Raw genomic sequence first — 24494 nt, 5'->3', positions numbered from 1 at the left:
TTAAATGTGTCATATGCTTAAAATGAGCTAGTGCAATAAAAAAAGAGAGGGAAAGTGCACAATAAAATGGAAAGAGAGCGGGACAGACACTTACTTTGATTCAAGGAGCTCCAGGGCCGAAACAGGCGACAGAGGGGGCCAGTGGTGCAGAAGTGAGTGGATCTCACCCATACTGCCCCAGTCCCAGCTGGGTGCACTGGCCAAGATTTTGGGCAGGCTGTATTCATAGTCCCGACAATAGTACCTCTGGTCCCAGAGCAGCTGCCTGTCAGCTCGCGACAGCCTGGTGGAAAATAATGCTGGGTAATCTCAAAGCAGAAAAAGTACTTCCTATGGGCTTCAAACCAAGTCAAGAAGCAGAAACCAGTTAATCCACAAACCATAAAGTAAGAGTTAGTCCTGACTCCTGATCCAGAGATAAGAGGCACAGGAAACAAGTCACACCTCTTAATGTGTCTGCAAATGGGCAGTCAAGCTGGGAGCACTGCAGCTGTTGGCATTTGGTGGGCATTCAGAGAGACACACTTACAAACTGGGCATGGAGAGCTGTGTGGCTGTCTTAAAGCTGACTGAGCTTTCTGTTCCACATCTGAGACATGCATTTTCAGCGGACCATACTAAACCACTGTCAGCTTTTCAGCTGCAACGTCTCCTCATCAATGGAGCGTTAATCTCAAGTCGCAGACAGTACAAGTCTTCTTTTACAGCAGGGAATTAGATTCACTGAAATATTTTGCTAGCTTTAAAACCTATTCTCTAAAAAGTTATTCTTTTGAAAACTTAAGGGTTCTCTATGGCTCCATTCTATGAGACATCAAGCCACACAGAATTCAGTAGTGATTTGTCCTCAAATCAAAACCTTTTGCCATTTTATTTTAATGTTTCGGCCTTCTTCAAAGTGGCACATCAAGCCATACATACACTACCATTCAAATGTTTGTGTTTGGTAAGATCGTTCTGAAATGCTGACCAAGGCTGCATTTAATGATGTCAATGTCTACTTAAACAGAAGTTTTTTTAATTCGGAGAAGCTCAAAATCACTTCATTCTCAATTAAATTAAAAGTTAAAACCCTTAAATAAGAAAAGCAAGCTTAAGGGGATCCATATAATTGGAGTAACTAGCTGGAACAGATTAAATTACATTATGCTCTCAAAGACTCTTTTATCCTGCATATCTGAAACCATGTTCAGTTCATCTGCTACTCAGGCTTATTACGAAGCTACTGATGCTCAAACAAAACAGGATACATGTGCCACTGTGACTGTATCAAACGTTTTGATTAGGGATTTACCAAAAGCCAAAATCAAATCATGCAACCTAACACTACCTAAAACCTTACCATTACACTTTTGCAAGCACTGGCATTTCCTTCATGAAATGCAAATCTACTTTATTGGATGCAAACGTACCCAAAAGCAGATGCTCGTGCACACAGCTTTTCTATCTCACTTCGATCGACTGGATCAAGTGGCTCTAGGGACTGAGAGTCTGGGCAGTCGTTCTCCAGAGGACCAACATACAGCACGTCCACCGCTGGACAGGGGAAGTCAACCTGTGCATGGTCAGACAATGATATTTAAGTGTCAGTCAATGTCAGTGAAGAGCAACTGACTCGAGAAGAGATGGGGAAATGAAAGAACCTGCAGTATGATCCTCTCCGCAGGACTCTTCCCCTTGCCTCCAGCTCCTGGCTGAAGGGCTTGAGGAAATGTCCACAAACTCAGCAGCTTACTACCTCCAGACAGCACCCTGAAACAACAAAAATAAGTCATGCTGGTGACTTACTGGTGGTGGTTGAGGAGAGATCCCCTGATATGATTGTAAAGAGCTTTGGGTGGACAGTAGTACATATGAAAGCGCTATACAAATGCCTCATTAAAAAAGGCAACACAGCACAGGTATCCCAATATACGGATTTCATGTTGTGCTGTCCTACACAAATTGGAATATTTACAAGAATCTGACTGTTCTGTTTGTTTTTGTCGAACTTGTAATATGAAATGTCATCATTTTACGAAAGCTTCAGCATCTTCTACTTTGTGAGTGTTTTTATATGAGGTACTGTTTATGACTTGCCTCCTGAAATCAAACAGAGGCATGGACACTTTTCCCAAAAGCTCTGGACCCTTCCGTTGCTTGTTGGAATCCGGCGAGTTGTTTGCGTTCTGATTGAGGACCCCATAGAGAGAAAGACTCAACATGGCCTCCAGTGGTAACAGCGCCACTGAAATAGGGAAGTTTATCCTAAAGAAACAGGGGAAGTCGTCACCAACAGCAGAACTGGCAGCAATTTCCCCCTAATTCTAGAAATTGCAGGAAGTAGCGTGCCAGCATGTTTAAGGGGCATTAACACTTACAATTCATCCCATTTGATGTGGTAGAAGAAACTCTTGTACGTTCCCACTTTTTTGGACTGGACAGGCTTGAAGAGATTCCTGTTGTTGTGGGTCAGTGCACACATCAGGTAGTATTTTTCAAAACTGGAAAACAGGAAGGACAAATTACTCTATTTCACGGAAAGGGAAGAAAACATGGGCTTGTATTCATCAATTGCCAACCGCATAATTTGACTGAATATGATAGAAATATACAAAACATGCAAACTATTGTTCGAAAACTAATTTATAACCATTGGATTATGTTTTGTGTGCAATTCACACACAAATGGTTTGTATAAATACACATTCAAACACTCAGTTTTTTTTAACACAGCCAATCAAAGTTCAGATATTTTTAGGATTATAGATGTCACAAGGATACATATTTTGAAACTCTTTTGGTGTGGGGCCTGGGGAAATATTTCATACTGCTATAAATAGGCTCCATGATGAAGCACTGCTGTAGAGAGTATCCTCTGGGGAAAAATTAGTAATAAATAAAATTCTCCCTCAAGAGAATTGGATCAAAATACCGAACAGAGTGATGCAGAACTTTGACCTTCTCTGCCTCCAAACACACCACACCCCTGTTGCTCTGTCCAGCTCTGCCTGCTCACACTGTTCTGTATGGAAATCACTAGTCAAGTCTATTTCGGCCATGGCAGATAAGTGCTGCTGTTGGAGTGGAGAGGAGATAAATAAACGAGCTAAATAAACAAGCTAGAGATGAAGCAAGCTATGCAGTAAGGCCTAAAACAGCTTAATTCCCTTCCACCTTTAAAGACTTCAACAAACTAGCATTAAACAATTTCACAAGAAAGACTAAGAAACTGCCTCGGTGATGTATCAAATATTTTAATATATTATGCATACACAGATGAGCCGAAACATTATGACCACCAGCCTAATATGCTGTTGGCATGATTCTTAAAGTCCTTGTGAGGTGGAGCCACCGTGGATCAAACTGGTTGGTCCAGCACATCCCACAGATGCTCAATTGGATTGAGATCTGGGGAATTGAGGCCAGGGAAACACTTTGGACTCTTCATCATGCCCTTCAAACCCTACCTGAACAATGTGTGCAGTGTGGCTGGTGCTTTATCCTGCTGAAAGAGTCCACTTCCACCAGGGAACACCATTGTCATGAAGGGGTGTACCTGCTCTGCATCAATGTTTAGGTTTGTGGCTCGTGTCAAATTTATGTCCAAATGAATGGCCGGACTCAGGGTTTCCGAGCAGAATGGGACTCATCGGACCAGACCTTCTTCCACTGCTCTAAGGTCCAGGTCCGATGCTTGTGTGCCTAATATTGCATTCAACGGTGGACACCAGTCATCATAGACACTCGGATTGGTCAGCAACTACGCGGCCAAACGCAGAAGAGTGTGATGAACTAAACTGTGTGATGTGACACATTCCTTCCATAACCATCAAAATTTGTGACTTGTGCCACAGACCTTCTGTTGGCTCGGACCAGACGGGATAGCCTTTGTTGCCCTCATGCATTGATGAGCCTTGGCCGCCCAACACCCTGATGGTGGTTTGTCCCTCCTCGGACACTGTTGGTAAATTCTCACCACTGCTGACCGAGAGCAACACACAAAGCCTTGCTCTGACCCAGTTGCCTTGTCATAACAATTAGGCCCTTGTCAAAATCGCCCAGATCTTTATTCCTACCCATTTCTTCTCCATCCTACTTGTTGATTATGAGATCTGATTGTTTGTTTACCATGTTATCTACCCAGACCTTAACATGTGGCCTTGTTAGGAGATGATCAACAATATTTGCTTTACCTCTGACTGGTCATGATATTTTGGCTCATCAGTGCACGCATATACGCACGCGCAGTATTGTTCAAAAGTTTGGGGTCTCTTATACTCAAAAAGGCTAAATATTATAATGTAAAAATACAGAATAAAGCAATTAGAATTTAAAATACTGTTTTAATATATTTTAAAATGTAATTTATTTATTTTGATGGTAAAGCTGAATTTTCAGCATCATTACTTCAGTGTCACATGATTCTTCAGAAATCCTTCTAGTATGCTGATTTTGTGCTGAAGCAACATTTTAGATTGCTGAAGCAATATTTTATTGTTATCAATGTTGAAAAGTTGTGGTGATTCATATTTTGTGGAAACTGTGATGAATTTCAGGATTTTCTGATGAATAGGAAGTAAAAAAAAAGAACAGCATTTATTTGAAATAGAAATCTTTTGTAAAATTATAAAAATGTTTTTTTTACTATCACTTTTGATTAATTCAATGCTTCAACGCTGAATAAAAGTATTAACTCTTAAAAAATACTGCTGCTCCTTTTGATTAATTTTTGTGAATCAACAAAAATTAAAAACACCATTTTTAGTTAATTTTAAGCCAATTTCAGAAAAATTGCATAAGCATAAAAATATATACTGAATGTCAAAAGGACGACAAATATTTAGCTGCCCTGTACAGCCCTAGTAATAGATCATCATTGTCCTCAGAATCTTCATTATCCGAGGACACAATCCTCATTCTATACAAAACTTTTTTATATGTGGCCTTAAGTGTTTCAAAAGCATGGTGAATAAAGTTATTTGTAGTGAATGTGAATAATGTGATTCTGAGCTCTCCAAGTTGGGTTAAATGTTAAATTGTCTAGATATAATTTACTGAGGTTGATTGCTCCAAGAGAACACAGACCCAAAATGACTCAAATTATCTAGAAGGAAATAACAGTGTAATGAATATGGACTAAGGCAGTGCTTTGAAAGTACCAGAGAAGTTTACCTTGGCTGCGAGTTTGTTATACACTCATTATCAGTCTGAAGTGAATTAAACAGCGTTTAGTACTTATTTAGAATGCGAGACTGAATGCGCCAAAGCAGAAAGAGCAAATGGATTTCACTTGAAATCCATTTGTTTGTATTAAAGTATCACGCTAATATTTAGACCAGGTTCAAAAACACTAATCTTATATGCGCTAAAAGGGACAGCGTGCTCACCTGCTGACCCAGGAAGCAGGAATGCCATGAACAGCAAACAGAGTGAACTGCAGATGCTCTGTGGTGCCCGAGGCCTCTCTGCTGTCCCTGCCGTCCTCCATGTGCTCTTCCATCATGCAACCAGGAGTAGTTGGGCAGAAAGACTGCAGGTAGAGCTTAGTGAGCTCATACACGGCATCTGTTAGTGATGTTAAACTCTCCTCCACTGGACTTACGCAACCTGGAGGATCACAAGAAGCAGAGTACTGCATAGGTGAACAAGAAACTGCACATGCTAAAATTTTTTGGGAAACAGTTTGTTAAAGAGGTTAAAAAAGCATTGTTTTGCTCCCAAAAGGAAGTCTGGAAGTCCCGAAAAAAGAAAAGAAGGTTTTACATTTCTGCACCACTTGTGTCAACCACAGTGAAGCACAAAAATAATGACTCTTATCAAACTGGTTTCTCTCCCTGTGTACCATTAGTCAAGTAAAAAAGATCCCATCTCAAATTTATGTTATTGGTTGAGTCAATGTTAAGCAACCAAGCTGGTCAGAATACTCAAATAAACAGAGCAGTTTAATAATAAAAATATATTATAAATGTAAGATGGTTGAATTTGGTTTTGAAAAGTGCATTGACATATATAGCAATTGTAAGTCGCTTTGGATAAAAGCGTCAGCTAAATGAATAAATGCATTGAATCATAAGAAATAAAACCACAGAGCAAAGTTCTGATAGCACCTCAGAGTCAAAGTGTTTACACTTTCCGTTGGAAATTAATAACCACCAGCAGTGCTTACTTGTAGATGACTTCATATTAGGTAATAGGACAAAGTATTTGAATACTGAAAATATTACACACTTCACCTTTTAAGAGAAGGACATTGAGATGTTTTTAGGAGATGAGCTTACCATTAGCTGAACCTGTGGCACCAGCCTGCAAAACATGCATATCCAAACAGAAATAAAAAACTTAATAAGGGCTTAAAATTGTAGTGCTTTATATTAGGTATTTATTTGTTAAATAACAGTATTAGTCAGAATTGGGAAAAATCAAATAAATAAATACACACTAATAATTTAATTAAACACAATATTTATTAGATCTCAAAAATTAATATCCTTTTTTCATACTATATATTATAAGGTTAAGGCCTATATTTACTATATACTACTATATATTAAATAATACTATATATTAAAGGTAAAGGCCTATATTTACCTTTACCTTTTAAAACAACTGATTTAAAAAAATTTTTTTTACAAATGAGTACAGAATTGTAACATCAGCCATTGATCAACAATCAGTTATGAGTATCAGCTACAATTTTAATATTGTGCATTGCCACTTTACACTGAAGCTTCTCTGACCTCTGGAGAACGTGTTCTAGGAAGGTTGACAGAGCGTTTGAGCCTCTTGATGGCATCAGTGATGGCTGGTGTCTCAACCTCATCCAGAGCACAGCACAGATTTTTAACTGACTGAACCACATTGTCCACTGTTTTATACTGGGTGCTCTAGTGAGAGAGAGAATTAGAGTGAGAGATCAAAAAGAAACTGAAATTTTACAAACACTTTATTTTCATACAATGTTAGATTGCTGTGTTTAAAACAAACAAAACAAGTTACCTCATTTTGAAGGCAGACATTGACTTGCTTATGATAGCCTTCTAGGTATTCAGCAAGACCCTTTCTACAGAAGAAAAAACACACAAAGGAATGAGAGAAATCAACAAGCACAAGCCACCCGTGTCTTTCCTGGCCTTTAGTAGAGGCAGTAGATAAGATGCAGCACATTCCTACCTTGTGACCGCCTCTTTAAACGGCCTCTCCACTAAGCCAAGGTATTTCTCCAAGTCAATGGGGGAGATGTCATCTTCTGCCTGTTAGCATACATAGTGAAAACATATTTATTTATTATATATCCATTTAAAACTTGTGAAGATAGTAGTGCAGTGAACAACTAGTTTATCTAGCCTTTGTCTTACCGTTCGGGCCAGATCTCGTCTCATTGTGTTAAGAAAAAGGAGCTGTAGTTTGATCTCCGTTTCCCACTTCCTGCAGTTCTGCACATACTCATGACTGCCCAGACTGTGTTTACTGGAAGATAATGTTAAAGAAGCTTTATACATGGACCAGGGCCAAAAGTATCAAAAACCAAATGAATCAATGAGTAACGGCGTAATCTCAACTTTACAGAAGTATAATAAAATTGATCAAAAGCGATAGTAAAGACATTTAAAATGTTACAACAAATAATTACATTTCAAATAAATGCTGTTTTTTTAAACTTTTAAATGTATATTTTTTTAAAAATACGTTTTCCACAAAAATATTAAGCAGCATTGATAATAATAAGAAATTAACATATATTATGTATATATAACATTATATATTATTTTAGTATAGTATTATTTATAGTATTATAGTATTATTTATAGTATTATATAGTATAGTATTATAGTATTATTTATAGTATAGTATTATTATTTAGTGTAGTATTATTTTACCATAGTATTAAAGTATAGTATAATAAATATTGTAGTATAATATACGGTATACATTTATATACACAAAAGCAACAAAAAAAACTTGGATGACTGTGTTTTGGAACACTAGAACAGGGTAATTTTTAATAATCAATAATTTCAACTTGCCAGGGTCAAACGAGGACAAGACAGCCAGCATTGAACCAGACACTGGGGAACTATAACATTACGAGAAACTAACTGAAGGCTTTCAAAATTCTGCAATGATAACAGGAATAACATGAGACACCCACAGTAACTAGGGGAGGATGCCTTGTATTAAAGACTCAATTCTTCCCAGAGCTTGAAAGGGATTTGTTTTTGCCCATTCCCTCTGTTCCTTATTAGGGCAGACTAACCCTCCCCAGCACTGTTGGGTCTGCTCTTCCAATGGTGTGGGTAAAAAGAAAATATTTCTCTAGCACAATAAAAGCAAAATAGCCCCTTTCTCAAGTGAATGTTGGCAGAGGATTTGTGTATCCAATATGATAGAATGCCTGCAAAAAGGAAAGAACCGATAAAGGGAGGACTCACTTCTGTAGAACCTCCTCTTGTCCGCAGACCTTGAGAACGTAACTGCTTATGTCCACCTGGTTCAGGTCATCATGGACCCAACACAAAGCCTGCATTATGAGCAGTTCCACTGGAGAACTCACTGGGGATAAAAACACAGTAAACATGAAGGAGAAAGCCACACACATGCAATAGAAGTCTAGTGGTGTCTAATGGTTGGGACTCCACTAACTTTCATTGTATGGACAAAACATTCTTCAAAATATCTCCTTTTATGTTGCACAGAAGAAAGTCATACAGCCTTGGAATAAAATGAGGGTGAGTATTGAGTAAACAATGTCAGAATTGTCATTTTTGGTAAACTGTCCATTTAAATATATTGAGGACTATCCCGCAGGTGTCGTCTGCTAGGTATTGCACAAAATTTATAAATGACATGGCCAATATGATGATCTTTAGCCAAGCTTGTACTGGTGTGGACTTCACAGCAAAATATTAGCCAACAGTTTATTACCCATTACCCAACATGCACCATGTTGACTGTGGACAGGAAAGGCTGAACATTTCAGGTTAATTTAGATGGAAAACCACGATAAGAGATTGGTGCGAAATGGATTTGGCATGAGAAATTTCACTCGATCGGAGCAAAAATCTGACACCCAACATGTTGTTCGTGGTCACCCCAGGCTGCAGCAATAACAGGCCCCACACCCCTCCTTGGAATGATCCTCTCGTCAAGCTCAAGCCTAGGGCTGGATTACAGTAAGTCAGCCTTGCCTGGCCTGGACTCGGAGTCTGCCCTGTTTTTCAAGCCAAAAGGTCTGATGGTCATGCCTAATTGGTGGTGGATTTGTGGTTGCTTTCAGGGGTTGTGGGATGCCTCTGCCATCCTCTTTTCGTGGTACTGCAGCAACACACATGGTGCTGGAATGTCAGGAGAGTGCGGTTGGTCTAAAATGGTGGGATCTTTAAGGCCATAAGGAAGCCATGGAAAAAAACTGAGAGGCAGAAAGTAGAACATCTGAATGAATCCATATACGTACAAGTCTGAAGCAAATACTGCAGAATATGTAAATAAAACTAAACTTTTCTAATGAAAAGCTTTGTCAAAAGGTATGTACCTACATTTGAAGAGGAGAGGGGAGAAGAAAACTCACACTTACTCTAGGCTACGTTCAGACTGTTAGTTCAAATCAGATTTTTTGTGTATCTGATTGGAATCTGATCTAAAATTATTGCTGTCCACACTGTGTATCGCAACTGTTCAGATCCGATTTGTGTGTCCACGCTGCCCTTTCGTTTTCTGGAATATATGCATTGGTTTCTATGGCAATGGCATTGCGTAGGAATATGCCAAAACAACAACAAAAAACACAACATGGATGAGTTAGCAATAGAGATGTTGTCTCTAGCATTTTACAACATGGAAATGTGTAGCCGCGTGCTGGACAACTGTGTCTTCTGAGGCAGCGACAGAAACGTAGGAGGCTGGTATAAGCGGCTTTATTCTGCACGGTTGTCTCCGCTGGTTTCAAAACATGTGTCCTTTATATTGTCACTTCCTGCTAGTCCGGCACTTTGCAAGAACACAGCATTGTTTCTGTAACGACTTTCAGCATGTTTCCTATAACAACGTCTGACGTTCTACGTGGCGTGAGAAAGTCACATAAACGAGTCACATAATCCAGAAATGCGATATCAATAGGATTTCAAACCACATATGAATGTCTCTCGAAACAGATTTTTAAAAATCACATATCGTGTGATTTCTTGCCGTTCACTCTAGCTAAATCTGATCGGATTTCAATCAGATATAAATCAGGTTTGGACTGACAGTCAGAACGTAGCCTAAATCTGTGTTTATCCTGGAAACGCCTTCATATTCCACACATTCAAACCATGGTCACCTCCTGTTTCATTTGCCTTGTTTTTATGCCAAGTATGTCTGGAATTGCTAACTTTACTAATCTTTCACACGGCTAAGCATTTTCCTCCACTTAAACAAACCAAGGAAAACCTCAAAAACCTCTTTGAAGTTTCAGACAGTCAGCCTTGACATGCAAAGAGATGGTATGATCATCATTTAGCTGTATGGTGTTTCTCTTATGGACTAGGAAAGTTAAGTTAAAACGTGACCTCTTTTTGCACAGTGTTCATAGAATGAAGAATTATTGTTACAAACTCAGCTTTTAGTAAAATCTGAAATCTCTTGATCTAACACAACAAACGGGGTCGGAAGTTTAATAGGAAAAACAAGCAAGAACAGTGTGAACTTGAGAAGCTAGCTAGAACAGTGTAAGCATCCGGTCAGTTATAACCAAGCCACTCCTCAAACATTAGCTGTCTGAGGCGCAACTTCAGGTTCCGATAGACACTGTGTCTCCTTTTCCTTTCCTAATACCACAGTCTATGCTGGATTTATCCAGGACAAAAAGAGCTATGGGGCTTAGGCAGTAACAACACAGAAAAATTCTTCAACACAAAAGGCCAGTCTTGATTTCCTGCCAGGAGTGAGGTGGCCAGAGACTGCACAAAAAACGAGGCCCGGCAGTCTTCAGAACACAGCCGCTTCACAGGGAACTGAGCCAAGGCCACTACAGCTCAATGAAAAAGACTTTCTGTGCTTGGACCACAGACAGGTTACTCAGTAAAACCTTGGCTAGTGACATGCAAGCAGAAAAATTAAAAACACAGGAACCCTGGTTGAAGTATCAATCTGTTGAGCAGACGCACCATGACAGTTTTGTAAAAAGAGAATGTGTCGCAGGAGCCAAGAAATGCTCTCTGGCGCTTTATCATGACTTCTTTATTTGTCAGCTTCCTTGATAGCAGACATTCAGAGCAGCTTACTATTGTCAAATAGTGAGTACATGATTCACATTATTAGTTTCAATTAATGAAAATTATCTCATCATTTACTTACCCTCATGATGTTCCAAACCATGTCTTACTTTCTACTGTGGATTTTGAATTTTCATTTTAGGGTAACCTTACCTATCCCTTTTAATACCTTAACTGTTAGCAAAACGATTTTCATATAAAAGCAAGCTATCCTCTGTCAAAATCTTATTTTGTAATGACTAAATTCCCAGTCAAAGAAACGCTTACCATCACAAGTGAAAGTTACAGGCTGTTGAGAATCAGAAATCTCAATGGATACTTTTACACTGCCCCCATTGTCTCCTCCTGCATCCCTCTGAGTGATCACAGGGCTGAGAACATAGCCAGGATTGGAAGACAGGTCGTTATGCGGGAACTTTGACCTCAGTCTGCAAAAAAGGAAGGAAAAAACTGTGTAAATGAAGACCTAATACAGGTAAATAAGGTGTACCTCAAGGCTCGGTCTCAAGTCCTTTGCTAATCATCTTGTACGAGCTCTCTTCGTGTGATATAATTAGGAAACATGGCATTACATTTCATTAGCCCCTTTCATACAGAGATTCCGGAAAATACACGGATAATGTGTCCCAGGATTTCTCCCAGGATCGTTTGATTTTGGTTCATTCACACTGACAGTGATTTTCCGGAATCTGTGAGTGCGTTCACACACATCCGGTAAAGACATGTGACGTGTAACATACGTGTCGAAAACATGTTGTGGTACGAACAGCGGAAGTGTTTGCATTGCTTTGAACAACATGGCAGCTGATCAAGCATTAGATGTTGATGTTTAAACTTTGTTGTTTATGTACAACATGTTTCATGGTCCAATCACAACTTTTTTTCGATTATGTCAATTTCTTCTTTTCAACGTGTTAATTCGATAAGCCGCCATTATGTTGTGGGTCAAGTTATCACTACGACATTGGTCCCCTTACGGCATTGGTCCTGGCTTTTGTTCACACAGGGCGCATTCCGGAACTGATCCCAGCAATGTTACTAGGTCCCCATCCCGGCATCAATCCCGGGACGTGTTTGCGTTCACACAGAAGGCACTCTAGCAATTTTACGGCAATTTCCCGGTATCAACGCGCTGTGTGAAAGGGGCTATTGTTACATGGGTGACATACAGCTGTACACTTCCTGCATTTCACTTGTCTAATTTTAGCTTTGTTGGACAGCTTGTTAAAAACAATGAGGTTTTGAGGCATTTCCCGAATTAATCCCTCAAGGCAATATTAGCCTTGCTTATCCTATAGAATCTATAATTGCAGTGCTGATTCAGGTATCCTGGGACCTTCTGATATCAGATTTACAACACATCTGTAGTAGCAGGACCTGCTTTTTGCTGAGGTTATCCCTTTCAACAGGTAATTCAACACAAAATATGCCTTAAACAAAAAAATCATAACTCACTTTGAAATGTCTTCACAGAACGCTACAACTTCTAGATTCTGTGCTTCCTTCTGCTGTAAGACAGAGTACTTTGAGAGTACATTTGCATTTCCCTTACTGACCTGTAAAAAGACAGACATGATGCCATGGTTATACTGATGAGTAGACATTCGGCCTAGTGTTCTGTACATTCACTTTCACTGATGGTGCCCTTCACATAGGAAATCATTTGTTAAATGTGTTTTGAAAACAGTCTGTATTATGTACAGAAGTATCAAATACTAGTGATTGATGACATTAACATCTCAGTTCAAATGTGGAACAAGACAGTCTGTCTGTTTGGTGAGAGGATACCGAGAATGTGAAGAATGTCTGGAATGCTAAAAAAGACTTCCTTCGGGAAGGAAATAGGTCAAAAAGGCAGATCAACATGGAAATACTACTAGGAATAAAAGGTACTTTCAGTTCAGTAATGGCTAACGTGCTAGGAAATTAAATAGGAAGATTTGTTTTCTTACATTTAGTTTGCAGCCTATATAATTTCAATCTTAACAGTATCATGAGTACTTGGGTAGATTAGGCATTTTTGTGACATTTTCTTAGCATGGTCTCTAATGAGAACATCTGCCTCTTACACATTCACCATAAGTAAAATGAAAGTAATAAACAATCAAGAGTGTCATGACTTGTCATTGTGGACAAAAAGAGCAAGTCAAGTGTTTTATTGCAGGCAATACATCTAAGCCTCGGAATGAGATGATGGTGTCTTTAGCTTTTTACTAGGCCAGAGCTCTAGGCCTAACCTTGGAGAAAAATGAGATGCCATGTGACACACATTCACAAATTATTCATCCGCTTTTGCTTAGAGCTACAGTTTTACAGTTCTGGCTGGCCTATATGCAATGTCTCCCAATCTAAACTAACCTCTTCCTCAGGTTAAACGTTTATGAGGGAACTGCCAAGAAACAATAAAAAAAAACTCAGGAATGAGAGGATGGAGGAAGTTGGCTTGCATGAGCTTATTATTTGGTTGGATTTAAGTAAAATTTCACCATCATTAAGTTTGTGCATAATAGAAATCACAGCAACTGTAACTTCCTCTCCATTATTGCTGCTAGGAATGGTGATACGCATTAACTAGAACTTCGACTGACCTGATCATACTTCCAGTAAATAAAAATGACTGTACTTCCGTCAGATAATTTAAGATTCGACTGTCGTGTCGACAGAGCGCTTGATGGTCAACAGTGACTAAGAGATTAGTTTAAAGAGCTAATTATTCACAGTTACAATAAATAAACGTAATTTTTGCATTGAGACAGAGGATGGGATGTTCAGAACACATTTACAAACATACAATACAAAACAAAAACCACATGGTTGCTGTGTTAAGTTAACTATGAACACTTCATTGTCCGAATACAAGTTACATTGTGGGATAAGACGCTAAGTGACTGATACATTAGGGATGTCAAAGTACCAAATGATACCAGTCTATCAACAATATCGGCAATAACAACCCAATACAGTGCCTGAGTGATGTCTGACCTACATGTGGCTGCTCTTCTATGCTCACAGGGATATTTAGCACACATTACGAGTGTCAAACTGGTCAAAAGTATTGGATCTGTCTGTGCATTAGGTCCTACAATACACTAACAATACACAATACAAGAAATGCCAGTATTAATATACTATCAGTATTATTTATTTACACAACTGTTTAAAATACTTTTTTTTTTAATGAATACTTTTATTTTACAAAGATGCATTAAATTTATTAAAAGTGACTGTAAAGAAATCTATATTACAAAATATTTCCTGTTCTTTTGAACTTTCGATTCAAAGTCCTGAAAAGATTTATCAAAATATATTAAGAAGCAATTTTTTTTTATTATAACATTAATAATAATAAAAAAAAAACTTTTCATGAGCACCAAATCAGCAAATTAGAATGCTCCTAAAAGCTTATATACTTATATCATATTAATAATATACATATTTGATTATTTTTGTGTTCTTATTCCTGTATTTTCCTTATTATATTTCTTATTTTGTATTTGCATGTAAAGTCTTTATGCTATTTTTTTATTTGATTATGTTAATATTTAACTTTAAAGAAGGAGTGCATTAAATGGCATATTCATTTTGACATTACACTTGCATTGGTATGGACCAGTGAAATTTTGCCTCTGTGACCTTTGACACGAGTACTTCATTTGTTTACACTGGTAGATAATGCATCTAGATCAACTAATCTGAGTTTGCCATTATGAATTCTTCTGTAGCAAAAAAATATGCTAAACAATTCACTCTACTAATCCCAAACTCTTTCAACCATAGTTAATCCTCAAAATAAGAAACCACTTTCGATAATGTGTTGTTGTAACCCAAACCACAAGCACGAAGTAATGGCAACAGTGAATATACACTTACACCAAGCCGGTTAATACACACAACAACAAAACAGGTCTTTTGGGATGTGTGTGCTGATAAGGGCTGAAATATCCAGGGCTTGTGATTAGAGTATCTGGTGTTGTGTGTGGTGAAGCAGAGTAACTGTACACCAAAGCCAAAGCTCAGATTAGTTTCGCCGCTCTTTCGCACACTCCGAAAGAGGGCTACCATGGCAACGGGGAGCTGCAGGCATGTCAGGGAAGAACCCATGGGGCAAAGACAGCTAGCTGGGGCTTGTCTGTGCTAATGAGACCAGCAGCAGTCCTCACTATACAAAGACAACAACCTATTTTCTCCAGAACACTAGGACTGCATAGTGCGTGGTGAGCATGAACTAGACCCGATGTGTGATTCAGAAATGTAATGATATTCATTCCTAATACTTGAAATGAGGAAGTGCAAAGTCCGAACCCTCTGACACCTTTATTTTATCCTTAACTGAAAGCTGATCTGTTGTAGAAGTTATGGGTACAAATTCTTCAAGTTCTGTGGGAAATGTGTGACAACAGCCAATTGTCCTAGTCAGAAACAAACATAAAGAAACGGGAAGTGGGATTTCTGGGGGGGGAAAGCACATGTTTACACACCCTCCCCATAAGCAACCAAAGTCTCACTCAATGCACATTCCTCTCAGGAAGTCATTCTTTATTTTGGCAATCACTGACGACATTTTTAAGGAAAGACCAACGATAAAGCAAAAGAGTTAGATAAGAGATGAGGTAAAATGAAAGTTCATCAGCTGAACTTGCCTAGAGTTTGATAAGAAACCAAGCATGAGGAACAAGACCAAAACAAATGAGGCAAATCGCCTCGAGCTTAAAATGTTGCAAAGACGTTCACCACACTGGCACGGTATAATAATTAGAAAACCATACGCACTCATTTTTAACTGCTACATCCTGTCACATCACAGAGCACTGCTGCTTTCTTAAATACTAGCATCCATGCTAACATAAGAGACACTTACAAAATACTATATTGTAGATTCGGGGTGGATCACGATGGTCAACTAATCATCTAACTTGTCAATTAGTATGTTTTTCTTTGTTTTGATATTATTAGCAATTTAATTGGCATGCTGTAAAACACTAAAAAAGTAGCTTTTTAAAATATATTATCCCCTTTAAAGCGTGACAGTTACCGCCATAGGGGCAGTTCACACAGAACAGATTTTTACATTTCACGGTATTCATTTTCCATTGCTACATACATAGTCAATTTTAAAAATATGTATTGTTGATTACACTGAGAAACATCATATATATATTTTGTTCACTATATGTGCATTGAACACAACTGGTTTGACACCTGGCTGGGTTCATTTCTACTTCCTCCTGCAAACCCAGTGCAGCTTCTCCTAACTCTGCAGAAGAGGATGTGGTAATCAGGATGTGCCAACATGTTCTGGGGCAGCAGTAAGGAAGTTTCTCTTACCTGTTTGCCTGGGCTGTGATTCGTTGAGGTTGCAGGTATATTGAGGGACTGGCTTCTTGTTACAGCTGCCCCTGTTGATGCTCTTCTCGGTTGGGTTGCCGAAGTCACCTTGCTATTCACCTCTGCCGAGGGACTGCCATTATTCACAACTTCAGGCTTATCCTGAAGAACGGCATCCCATGGGTCTCTAGCATTCCCAGACTTCTCTATGAAAAGACCACTTGATACAGAGAGTGTCTCCTCTACCTCCACCTCCTTGTGCTTGTTGAGCGGGTCCAGGTCCAGCCACTCAAATTGGCTGATGTTGGGAGGTTCTGAGTGCTGAGGCAATGGCTCCAGGGACTTGGCGCTTCCCAAATCCGTTTCCATGCTGGAGGACCTGCCGTTCTTCAAGTATTCCGAAGTGCTGGCAATTTTGGCGAACAGCTTGACCATCTCTGGGGAGACGGCAGGCTGTGAGTAGGCCAGAGCAGCAGGTGGCTGTATGGGTGTAAATGAGAGGAAGGGGGTCGGATGGCCCGACAGACTAATAAAGGGAGACACAGCTGGACTAAAGCCATTCTGGAAAGGGCATGGAGGCTTCAGGAAAGGAGCAGAGGGGTGAATGGGAGTCTGTGCATGTGTTGGAGTGGGTGTCCAGTGAAATGATGAAGGGCTGAACGCATGTCCTCCAGGATATGATGCACTGAGATTGCAACCTAGCAAAGAGGAAGGTCTTGTCATTTTGTTTGTGCCAAAACTGTCATCCAGAAGCAGCTTTTCCAGCTCCTCCGTGGTCAGCTTATCCAAATCGATGTCCTCAAAATTGTCTTTTTGTTCTTTCCTCTGTGTTTCTGATTCACAGAACACAATGAGGTCTTTCTCTTGTCGGCTAGTGGATGTTTGACCCGTTGGTTTGGGAAGGAGATTAACAGAAGACGCTGTGACTGGGAGTGTGTGCACTTTCTCACGCTTAATTTTATCCAAGGCCTCTACCTCCATGCGTAAAGCCTCCTCCTTTCCCACAATCCCTTTTGGCCGGACCACACCGGGAGAGGCTGGCCTGTCAAACTTAAACCCATTGCCACTGGATATGTGGGCCATGGTGTCAGCTTTGCCTTGCCATGTACATGGGGAGACCACTGGGCTCTGACGGGAAGGAACTTTACAACAGGTGCCTACGGGAGGAAATTGAGAGATTTATATTACATTTCAATGTTGGATACTCAGGAGGACATTAATGCTTTCAAAGGATGTATTGCATGTTCAGTGCAAACTATGATGCATTTGTAGTGCTATTTTTAAAGGCAGTGGTCAATATACTGAGTTGCTCTGGGCCATTTTTAACAATCAAATATCCTGTTCACAACAGTGTGGTTATATTCAAGGTTCTATCATTCACAGTAATGGACATAATCCATTATGCACCAACACTAGCATGACATTTTTGTCCCGAATCAAACAAATGAATCCATTTTGTTCAGAATGGGAGCCCTAGTAAAACATAAAAAGATGGATGAATGCAACCCTGCACCTTACACCAGGAAAAAGGGAATTGACTCAGCAGCAACTGAAGCTTGAAAAGATGCACAAGGCTGTTACATATGACAGGACCACAGGGCTCTACAGTGCCACCATTTCAGTCGCATTTGTGACTGAAAATGAATGGGTGCGACTGTGGAAAAAATGATTTACCCCAGATCCCATCAGGATCGGCTCTACGGGGGTGCTAGAGGGAGCACCCTCAGCCGAAACTAATAAAAGCATATTAGCGAAATGATTCAGAGCATAAAAGGTTTCTATTTACAACATGTTTTGCAGCGTTGAGCAATGTTGCCAATCACAGACATTTGATCTTTTTGAACAAGTCGGTTCAATGGATTCAATCACCCATTCATGACAGTCACTCTCTTCGTTCCTGAATGAATCAGCCATTTTGAACGAATTGATTGACTGAATGATTCAGTGACATGCCGCCACTCAAGTTTCAGTTTCAAAAATCAGTCAATCTGTGCTGGAAGATAGAAAATCTGTCACATCACATTACAATTCAACAATCTCAAGTTTTGGATTTCTTCTTACAAAAGCATATTTCGGATATGAGAAATCAGCGGGAAAATACAGTTCACGTAAGTGGTCAGTGAGGGCGTATCAAACTCCAGATTTAATGGGTGAATGGCAGGCGTTTACAAGCACATACCAGACATTTCCCTGTGCACTTTGCAGGCCCAGGACATGCCAGCTTGCAACTGAAACAGAACCAATTAGGTACAAACTCAAGACAGAACTGGGTTTCAGCTCCTTATTCACAGCTTCACTGATTATGTGCAAAACCCCACAAAAATAGGCCAGGACTCATTTTATGTTAAGTATGACAGTGACGACGAAACGAAAGTGACGATGAAAAAACCCAGATATCTGTCTCTAACAAGTCAAGGCAAGGAAGAATGTGTCATTTAGGGGTGTTATGCACTACCAACGCAGAGTTTAGTTGATTATGCTTGCCCAGAAATAGCACTTAATACCTATAGTCAATAATTCTATCGCTTAAAACTCATCTTTGATCTCCAAAATGACATTTTTAAAAGTTTTATCCTGCGATAAAAATGTTCTTCATAGACCTTCAATGTAACTACACCCACCGGCACGTTGACGTGTTTGGTTACAACATATTTGTGACGCAAGAAATACCAGCGAATTCCAACCGCGTTTTTGAGACTGTCTTTAGATCACTGCAGTTTTAAAGAGAAAATACTCAGCAATGGTGTTGACTTATGAATTTGCACATGGTTAGTCTTAAAGCATATTAAAAACACCACATAGACATATAAACAACATTAAAAACGTAATTTTCACCATAGGGGGACTTTAACTGATGTGCAGTCGCAAACAATTTTTTATTATAATTTACTGAAAATGAAAGCAAGCAAAGTAGGTTTCCAGCAACATTTAGCATTTTTTCCCCAATTCACTGCGCTACGTTTTCCATTGTTTTCAGTGTTGTGCTACACGAACGTGTTTGACAGTCTTTTGCAGTCTTGTGCATGAAACTGTATTCTAAAAACACTGCGCTCAAGTTAAAATAACTTCTTAAAAATATGTCTCAAAGCTTGCGTTTTTAACCGCAAAAACGTGTTTTGTGTGAACCAGCCCACTGATGTAATGAGGTCAGGGGTATGCGTTTATAGAGCGTTTTACTACAGCTGCAAACAGATCACAATCGAGGACAGGAACTAATTGTTCACAAACGAGAGTACTAGACCAAGCATGTCTTTTCAGTAAGACATCAAATTATGCAAAATGATGCGATCATATTTAGAATGCTATATTATTAAATCATGAAGAACTCTGAGCTCAACGTTGTACAAAAAAAGAAAAAGAAAAAAAGATATATAGGCTAAGGCTATATATATATATATATATATATATATAATTAACCATTTGATTTTATAGTGCTAAACCTTCTATTAAACCAACATTTTGTTGACTAACAACCCAAAAAGCTATTTGTTGTTGAAGATACGTTTTCTGGTTCAAAACATATTTATGATTACTATACCAGATCAAATGGTTAAATCATGAAGGCCCGGTTTCACAGACAGGGCTTAGATTAAGAAAGGATAAGGCCTTAGTTCAATTAGGGCATTAAAGTAGCTTTTTAAAATGTGTCTTAGAAAAAAAACTGGTGTGCATCTTGAGACAAAACAATGGCAGTGACTTAAGCGAAGTCAGTGCAAGTTGCCTTCAGTTAGCTCAACCATGCATTTTAGTCTGGGTCTAGTTAAAGCCTTGTCTGTGAAACCGGGCAATGGAGTGTCTAGTTACTGTGTCGTCTCCTTTTAATCATGTCAGAAAAAAGGCAGGTGGCATACTCTAGTCTGCGCTCTCGGTTTTATCAAATCGTTGCAGCTAAAGCTTGTGGGAATGGTTCACTACTCAGGGTGCATGCCTGACTGCACTGTATTAACAATGACAAATATCACTTATGCATTTGAAACCCCCCCCAAATTCAAAGCCTTTTAAAAATGGTGTCAAACAATAATGGGAGACAGCAAAATATATTTTTGTACTTAACAATAAAATGATTAATCAAGCTTCAATCCAGCTGTTCAAAGTACAGAAATGAATAACGAGAAAATGCATATGGCTTTTAAATGCATTAGTTTATGAACATCAGCTAACTTTTAAGACTTAGAAATGCACTGAACACAAAGAATGACTCGAAATACACTGAGTTTGGTTTCAGATGCTTTTCTAAGCACAAGCAAAAACAAGTCAAGAGAAGACAGATAGTTCCCAAGACAGTGAGAAAGTTCAGAAGGGTAAATGAATGATAGATGACAATACAGCACGCATATGTGAAACATGTCATTACATCGGCCCTGTTTACAGTAGACACAATATAGTTGGTTTACGTGACAGAAAACAATTGCAGAACTGAAAAAATGTGTTGCATATCCATATTCAGCTAGCATACTCAAGGGCCAAGGCACATGATTCATGCATATAACTACAATGATGCAACACTGCAGGAACAACACGATTATGTGCAACCACTTCAGTTGAAATTTTAAAGAGGACATACGTGCTGAATCCACACATTTATACAAGCCTATTTTAGTTATGCATGGCAAAAAAACAAAACCAACAACAAAAAAAACAAGATAAAACCTGCTTCTCCAGTCAGTTATCTCAACAATACTGACTCAAAGCAGCATACAAAAGAGCTATTATTCCTGTTAGAAACATTCCAATATTATAATTATTACACACAATGTCGAATGTGCCATTTCAGTTTGTTTGAAGTGAGAAAAATCACTGGAATGGCAGTCCAAGTAAATATGCAAATGGAGTGCATTACATTTTCTTGCATAAAAAAAATGGTCAGCAATATTTTAACTTTAAATACAGATGAAATAATAAGCTACTAAATTTTAGCTATTATATTAGAATTAATGTTAAATAGTTATAGGCTTCACCCAGTGTTGCAAAAACTTAGTGAATTTGCAGCAGATACTCAAGTTTCATCACAAACTTTCATTAACCTGTTCTGAACTCAAGAGGGCTTTTTATTACGTATTAGATGAAATGATGTTCAATTTAAGTGATTAAAACAGTAGTGATCCAAACAGTAAGCAACCCCATCTTATCTTAATGAATAAAGGATAAATACAGTTTGAAAGATATTTCAAAAACTAAACAAAAGTTCATAATGGATGCAAAGCATGCGACAAAAAAGAGCTCATCAAGCTAACTTTACCACAACAACAGTCTCTAGATTGCCAGTACAGATTAATATTTCTAATCAAATGTTGCTGTCAGCATAGTAAATAACCTGCCACGAACATCCCGACATGGTAAAACATCACAAAAGACTATGTATATACACTTAAACAATATATCTCTTCTAGAAAGCAGTTTCAGAAACTTTACGCAATGTTTGTGCACATATTTCGGAATTTTGGCGCACTCTACGAGGCAACAAAAGTGAAAACACAAGCAAAAGAAAAACAAACAACACAAATACTCATCCTACAAACACAACATCCTATACTTCCGGTAGGCAGAAGAACAGAGCTGACGGTAAACTTAACGGCTTAGTAAGAATTTGTGTAAATAAATGACGATTCCCACCTTCAGACTCTCGGATCTTTGACGCTGGACATATTCCTCCAGCTGGAAAATTTGCTCATGTAGTCGTAGACACAAACGTCAGTTCCTGCTGGAGATCGGAGAGTAAAGATCACGGACAAACAACGACATCTGGAGGTCAGAAAACGTAACACGCTTCTTTTGGTTGTCTAACCGCGGATTGCAAACAAATATAGTGCATCGATGCCACCTGCTGTATTGTTCTAAGTATTTATATTATATTATATTACCTTTATTATCTTAGAAACCCTTCGCTGGTCTCCCCAGCCAAAATGTCTACATTGCTTCTGTATCTCAACAATGCCGCCATTTTAAGTAGGCTAGTATTTTTAATAGCCTATATTTTTTCTATAACAAAAATGTAAATGTCTTTCCAATGCTATATATTGGCCTATTTGCATATCAACTTCGTTCATTTCCATAACTTGCTTTGCCAACATGTTTACTTCCTTAATTAAGAAGAAATTGCTATACACTTCAATGATCATAGAATTGATAAAGATAAAGCTAGGCTATCTCATACAACTGATCATTTTAAATTTTAATCTTTAATAGGGTTGCGTTCAAATGCCTTAAGTTCAAACCAAACCACTTCGAAATGCAAAGTCAGTGTTTGTGTTACACTGGTCTACCTCACACAGTCACACATGATTCTGTGGTTTGCCCCCCATGCCCTCTTCTGCACATGTATTGAACCAAAGGAACAGCAAAAATACCATTCTCACTGTTAATGCACTGGCTAAGAAAGTGTCGTTCATTTGTAATTGTTTGTTTCACATCTGTATGTTTTCTTTGAATGTGGAGGCATAGGTTCTTCTTGTTAAGTTCAATTCCACAGTGCATACATTTCACTCTGATTCGTTTTGAACCCCTTGGGACATGATCTGTAGGAGAGACAGACGTATGGTCCACTTGGTGAAGGCTGAGGTTGCAGTTGAAGTAGGGATGCTGTCTGAGCAGACCCTGAGGGTTGAGGTGCATTACCAATCAGAACCGTTGGTGCTGCAGTTTTTTGCAGAGATTGAATCTTTTGTTTGCAATTTGAGAGATGAATTTCTAATTGTGCTTTACGTAAAACAGGGATGGAACAATACATGCAATGAAAATGTGAATTATTTCTGCATTTTAGGTTGCACCTGATAATAATGAAATCTGAAAATGTAAGCAAAACCATTGTAAGATGCAAATATAATAACAAAATAATATGTTTTATGGATGTTTAAGCACTACACACAGATACACACCATCTTCCTGTAGCTGCCTGCAGATGATTCTCCGCACTGTAAAACTCCCTTGGTTTGTTGACCCAGGTCGCACAGAATGGACAGTGATATTTGTCACAAGATGAGCTGCATTGATTTATTTGAATGCTTTCACCTTTTTTAAGGACACTAACATGCATCTAGAAAAGAACATCAACAATCAAGTTAAGGTTTGCTTTTTTCTATAACTGACTTTAACAGGGTTTCTGCCAGTCACATGAAGGTCAATTTAAGATTTCCTTTAAAGTCCCTATGAATTCAAAATTGACCATACTTACTTTGTTTGCCTAAATTGATCGTTTTGTGGTGAACAATTCATCCATGCAAGTCAATCCACACACAAAAATATTTTTTGGCTTCGTAATCTTTAATCAAAAGCTGAAATTTCCCCTCCCCTCTGCGTTGGAAGACCTTCCCTGATGACGTAGGTTTGACGGTTTGGGTGTCTGCTTAACATCCGTAACCACGCCCCTCCAACTGACAGTAGACAGGCTGAATGAAAACACCTACTTTTCTAGATCCAATCAGGTGCTAGTTGGAAAAAAGCCAGGCCCACTATTTTGCCTCATTTAGTATTCCGTTTCTCTCTGAAATACGTCACAACACTGGAGAAAATTCGTTTGCAACTTCCAGTTCACGGGGACTTTAACACCTTTTTAAGAGTAAATCTAAGGGAACTAAAAACATAAATATGCTCTCTAAATGATTAAAAAAAAAAACTAAAAAACTAAAAAAAAAACTAAGGAGAATCACAATGAGTTTTATTTTAGCAAAATACAATGTTTAACTCCATTACTTTTTAATTCATTTTACCACAAATGTATTTAACATAACTTACAGTACATTCAGGAATGTAACTTTTACAGTACGACCTGATACTGAGGGACAACATTTCTTTTGCAATGGATGCAACAATAAACTACATGACTTCATTAATTGAAGTCTTTCTGCTCTATTTTAAGACATCTTCCAAGCCCATTTGTTTAAAGGCGAATTAAGACTTAAATATCATTTAAGACTCGCTGTGAATACGTGACGTCACCGC

At 38.7% G+C, this 24494-nt stretch overlaps 1 protein-coding gene across 1 annotated transcript in view; it reads right to left on the bottom strand.

The window, feature by feature from the left end:
• The window catches only part of pik3c2a (phosphatidylinositol-4-phosphate 3-kinase, catalytic subunit type 2 alpha), a 34838-nt gene extending 12563 nt beyond the window's left edge, over window positions 1–22275 (bottom strand). The window contains exons 1-16 of the mRNA XM_056255965.1: window positions 22170–22275; window positions 16557–17713; window positions 12687–12787; window positions 11499–11659; window positions 8412–8532; window positions 7338–7449; window positions 7153–7232; window positions 6979–7042; window positions 6720–6866; window positions 6261–6285; window positions 5370–5589; window positions 2361–2483; window positions 2080–2247; window positions 1644–1752; window positions 1413–1555; window positions 95–283 (exon numbers count right to left, since the gene is read on the bottom strand). Of these exons, the coding sequence (XP_056111940.1) occupies window positions 95–283; window positions 1413–1555; window positions 1644–1752; window positions 2080–2247; window positions 2361–2483; window positions 5370–5589; window positions 6261–6285; window positions 6720–6866; window positions 6979–7042; window positions 7153–7232; window positions 7338–7449; window positions 8412–8532; window positions 11499–11659; window positions 12687–12787; window positions 16557–17639 (2846 nt within the window). The 5' untranslated portion in view covers window positions 17640–17713; window positions 22170–22275. The remainder of the gene's footprint in view (window positions 1–94; window positions 284–1412; window positions 1556–1643; window positions 1753–2079; window positions 2248–2360; window positions 2484–5369; window positions 5590–6260; window positions 6286–6719; window positions 6867–6978; window positions 7043–7152; window positions 7233–7337; window positions 7450–8411; window positions 8533–11498; window positions 11660–12686; window positions 12788–16556; window positions 17714–22169) is intronic.
• Window positions 22276–24494: the final 2219 nt, after the last annotated feature.

This window comes from Rhinichthys klamathensis, unplaced genomic scaffold, assembly GCF_029890125.1.
Source record: "Rhinichthys klamathensis goyatoka isolate OS25496 unplaced genomic scaffold, OSU_Roscu_1.1 h1tg000005l_1, whole genome shotgun sequence".
NCBI lineage: Eukaryota > Metazoa > Chordata > Actinopteri > Cypriniformes > Leuciscidae > Rhinichthys > Rhinichthys klamathensis.
The sequence above is the reverse complement of the archived record's forward strand: the minus strand, read 5'-3'. Positions and strand labels throughout refer to the sequence as shown.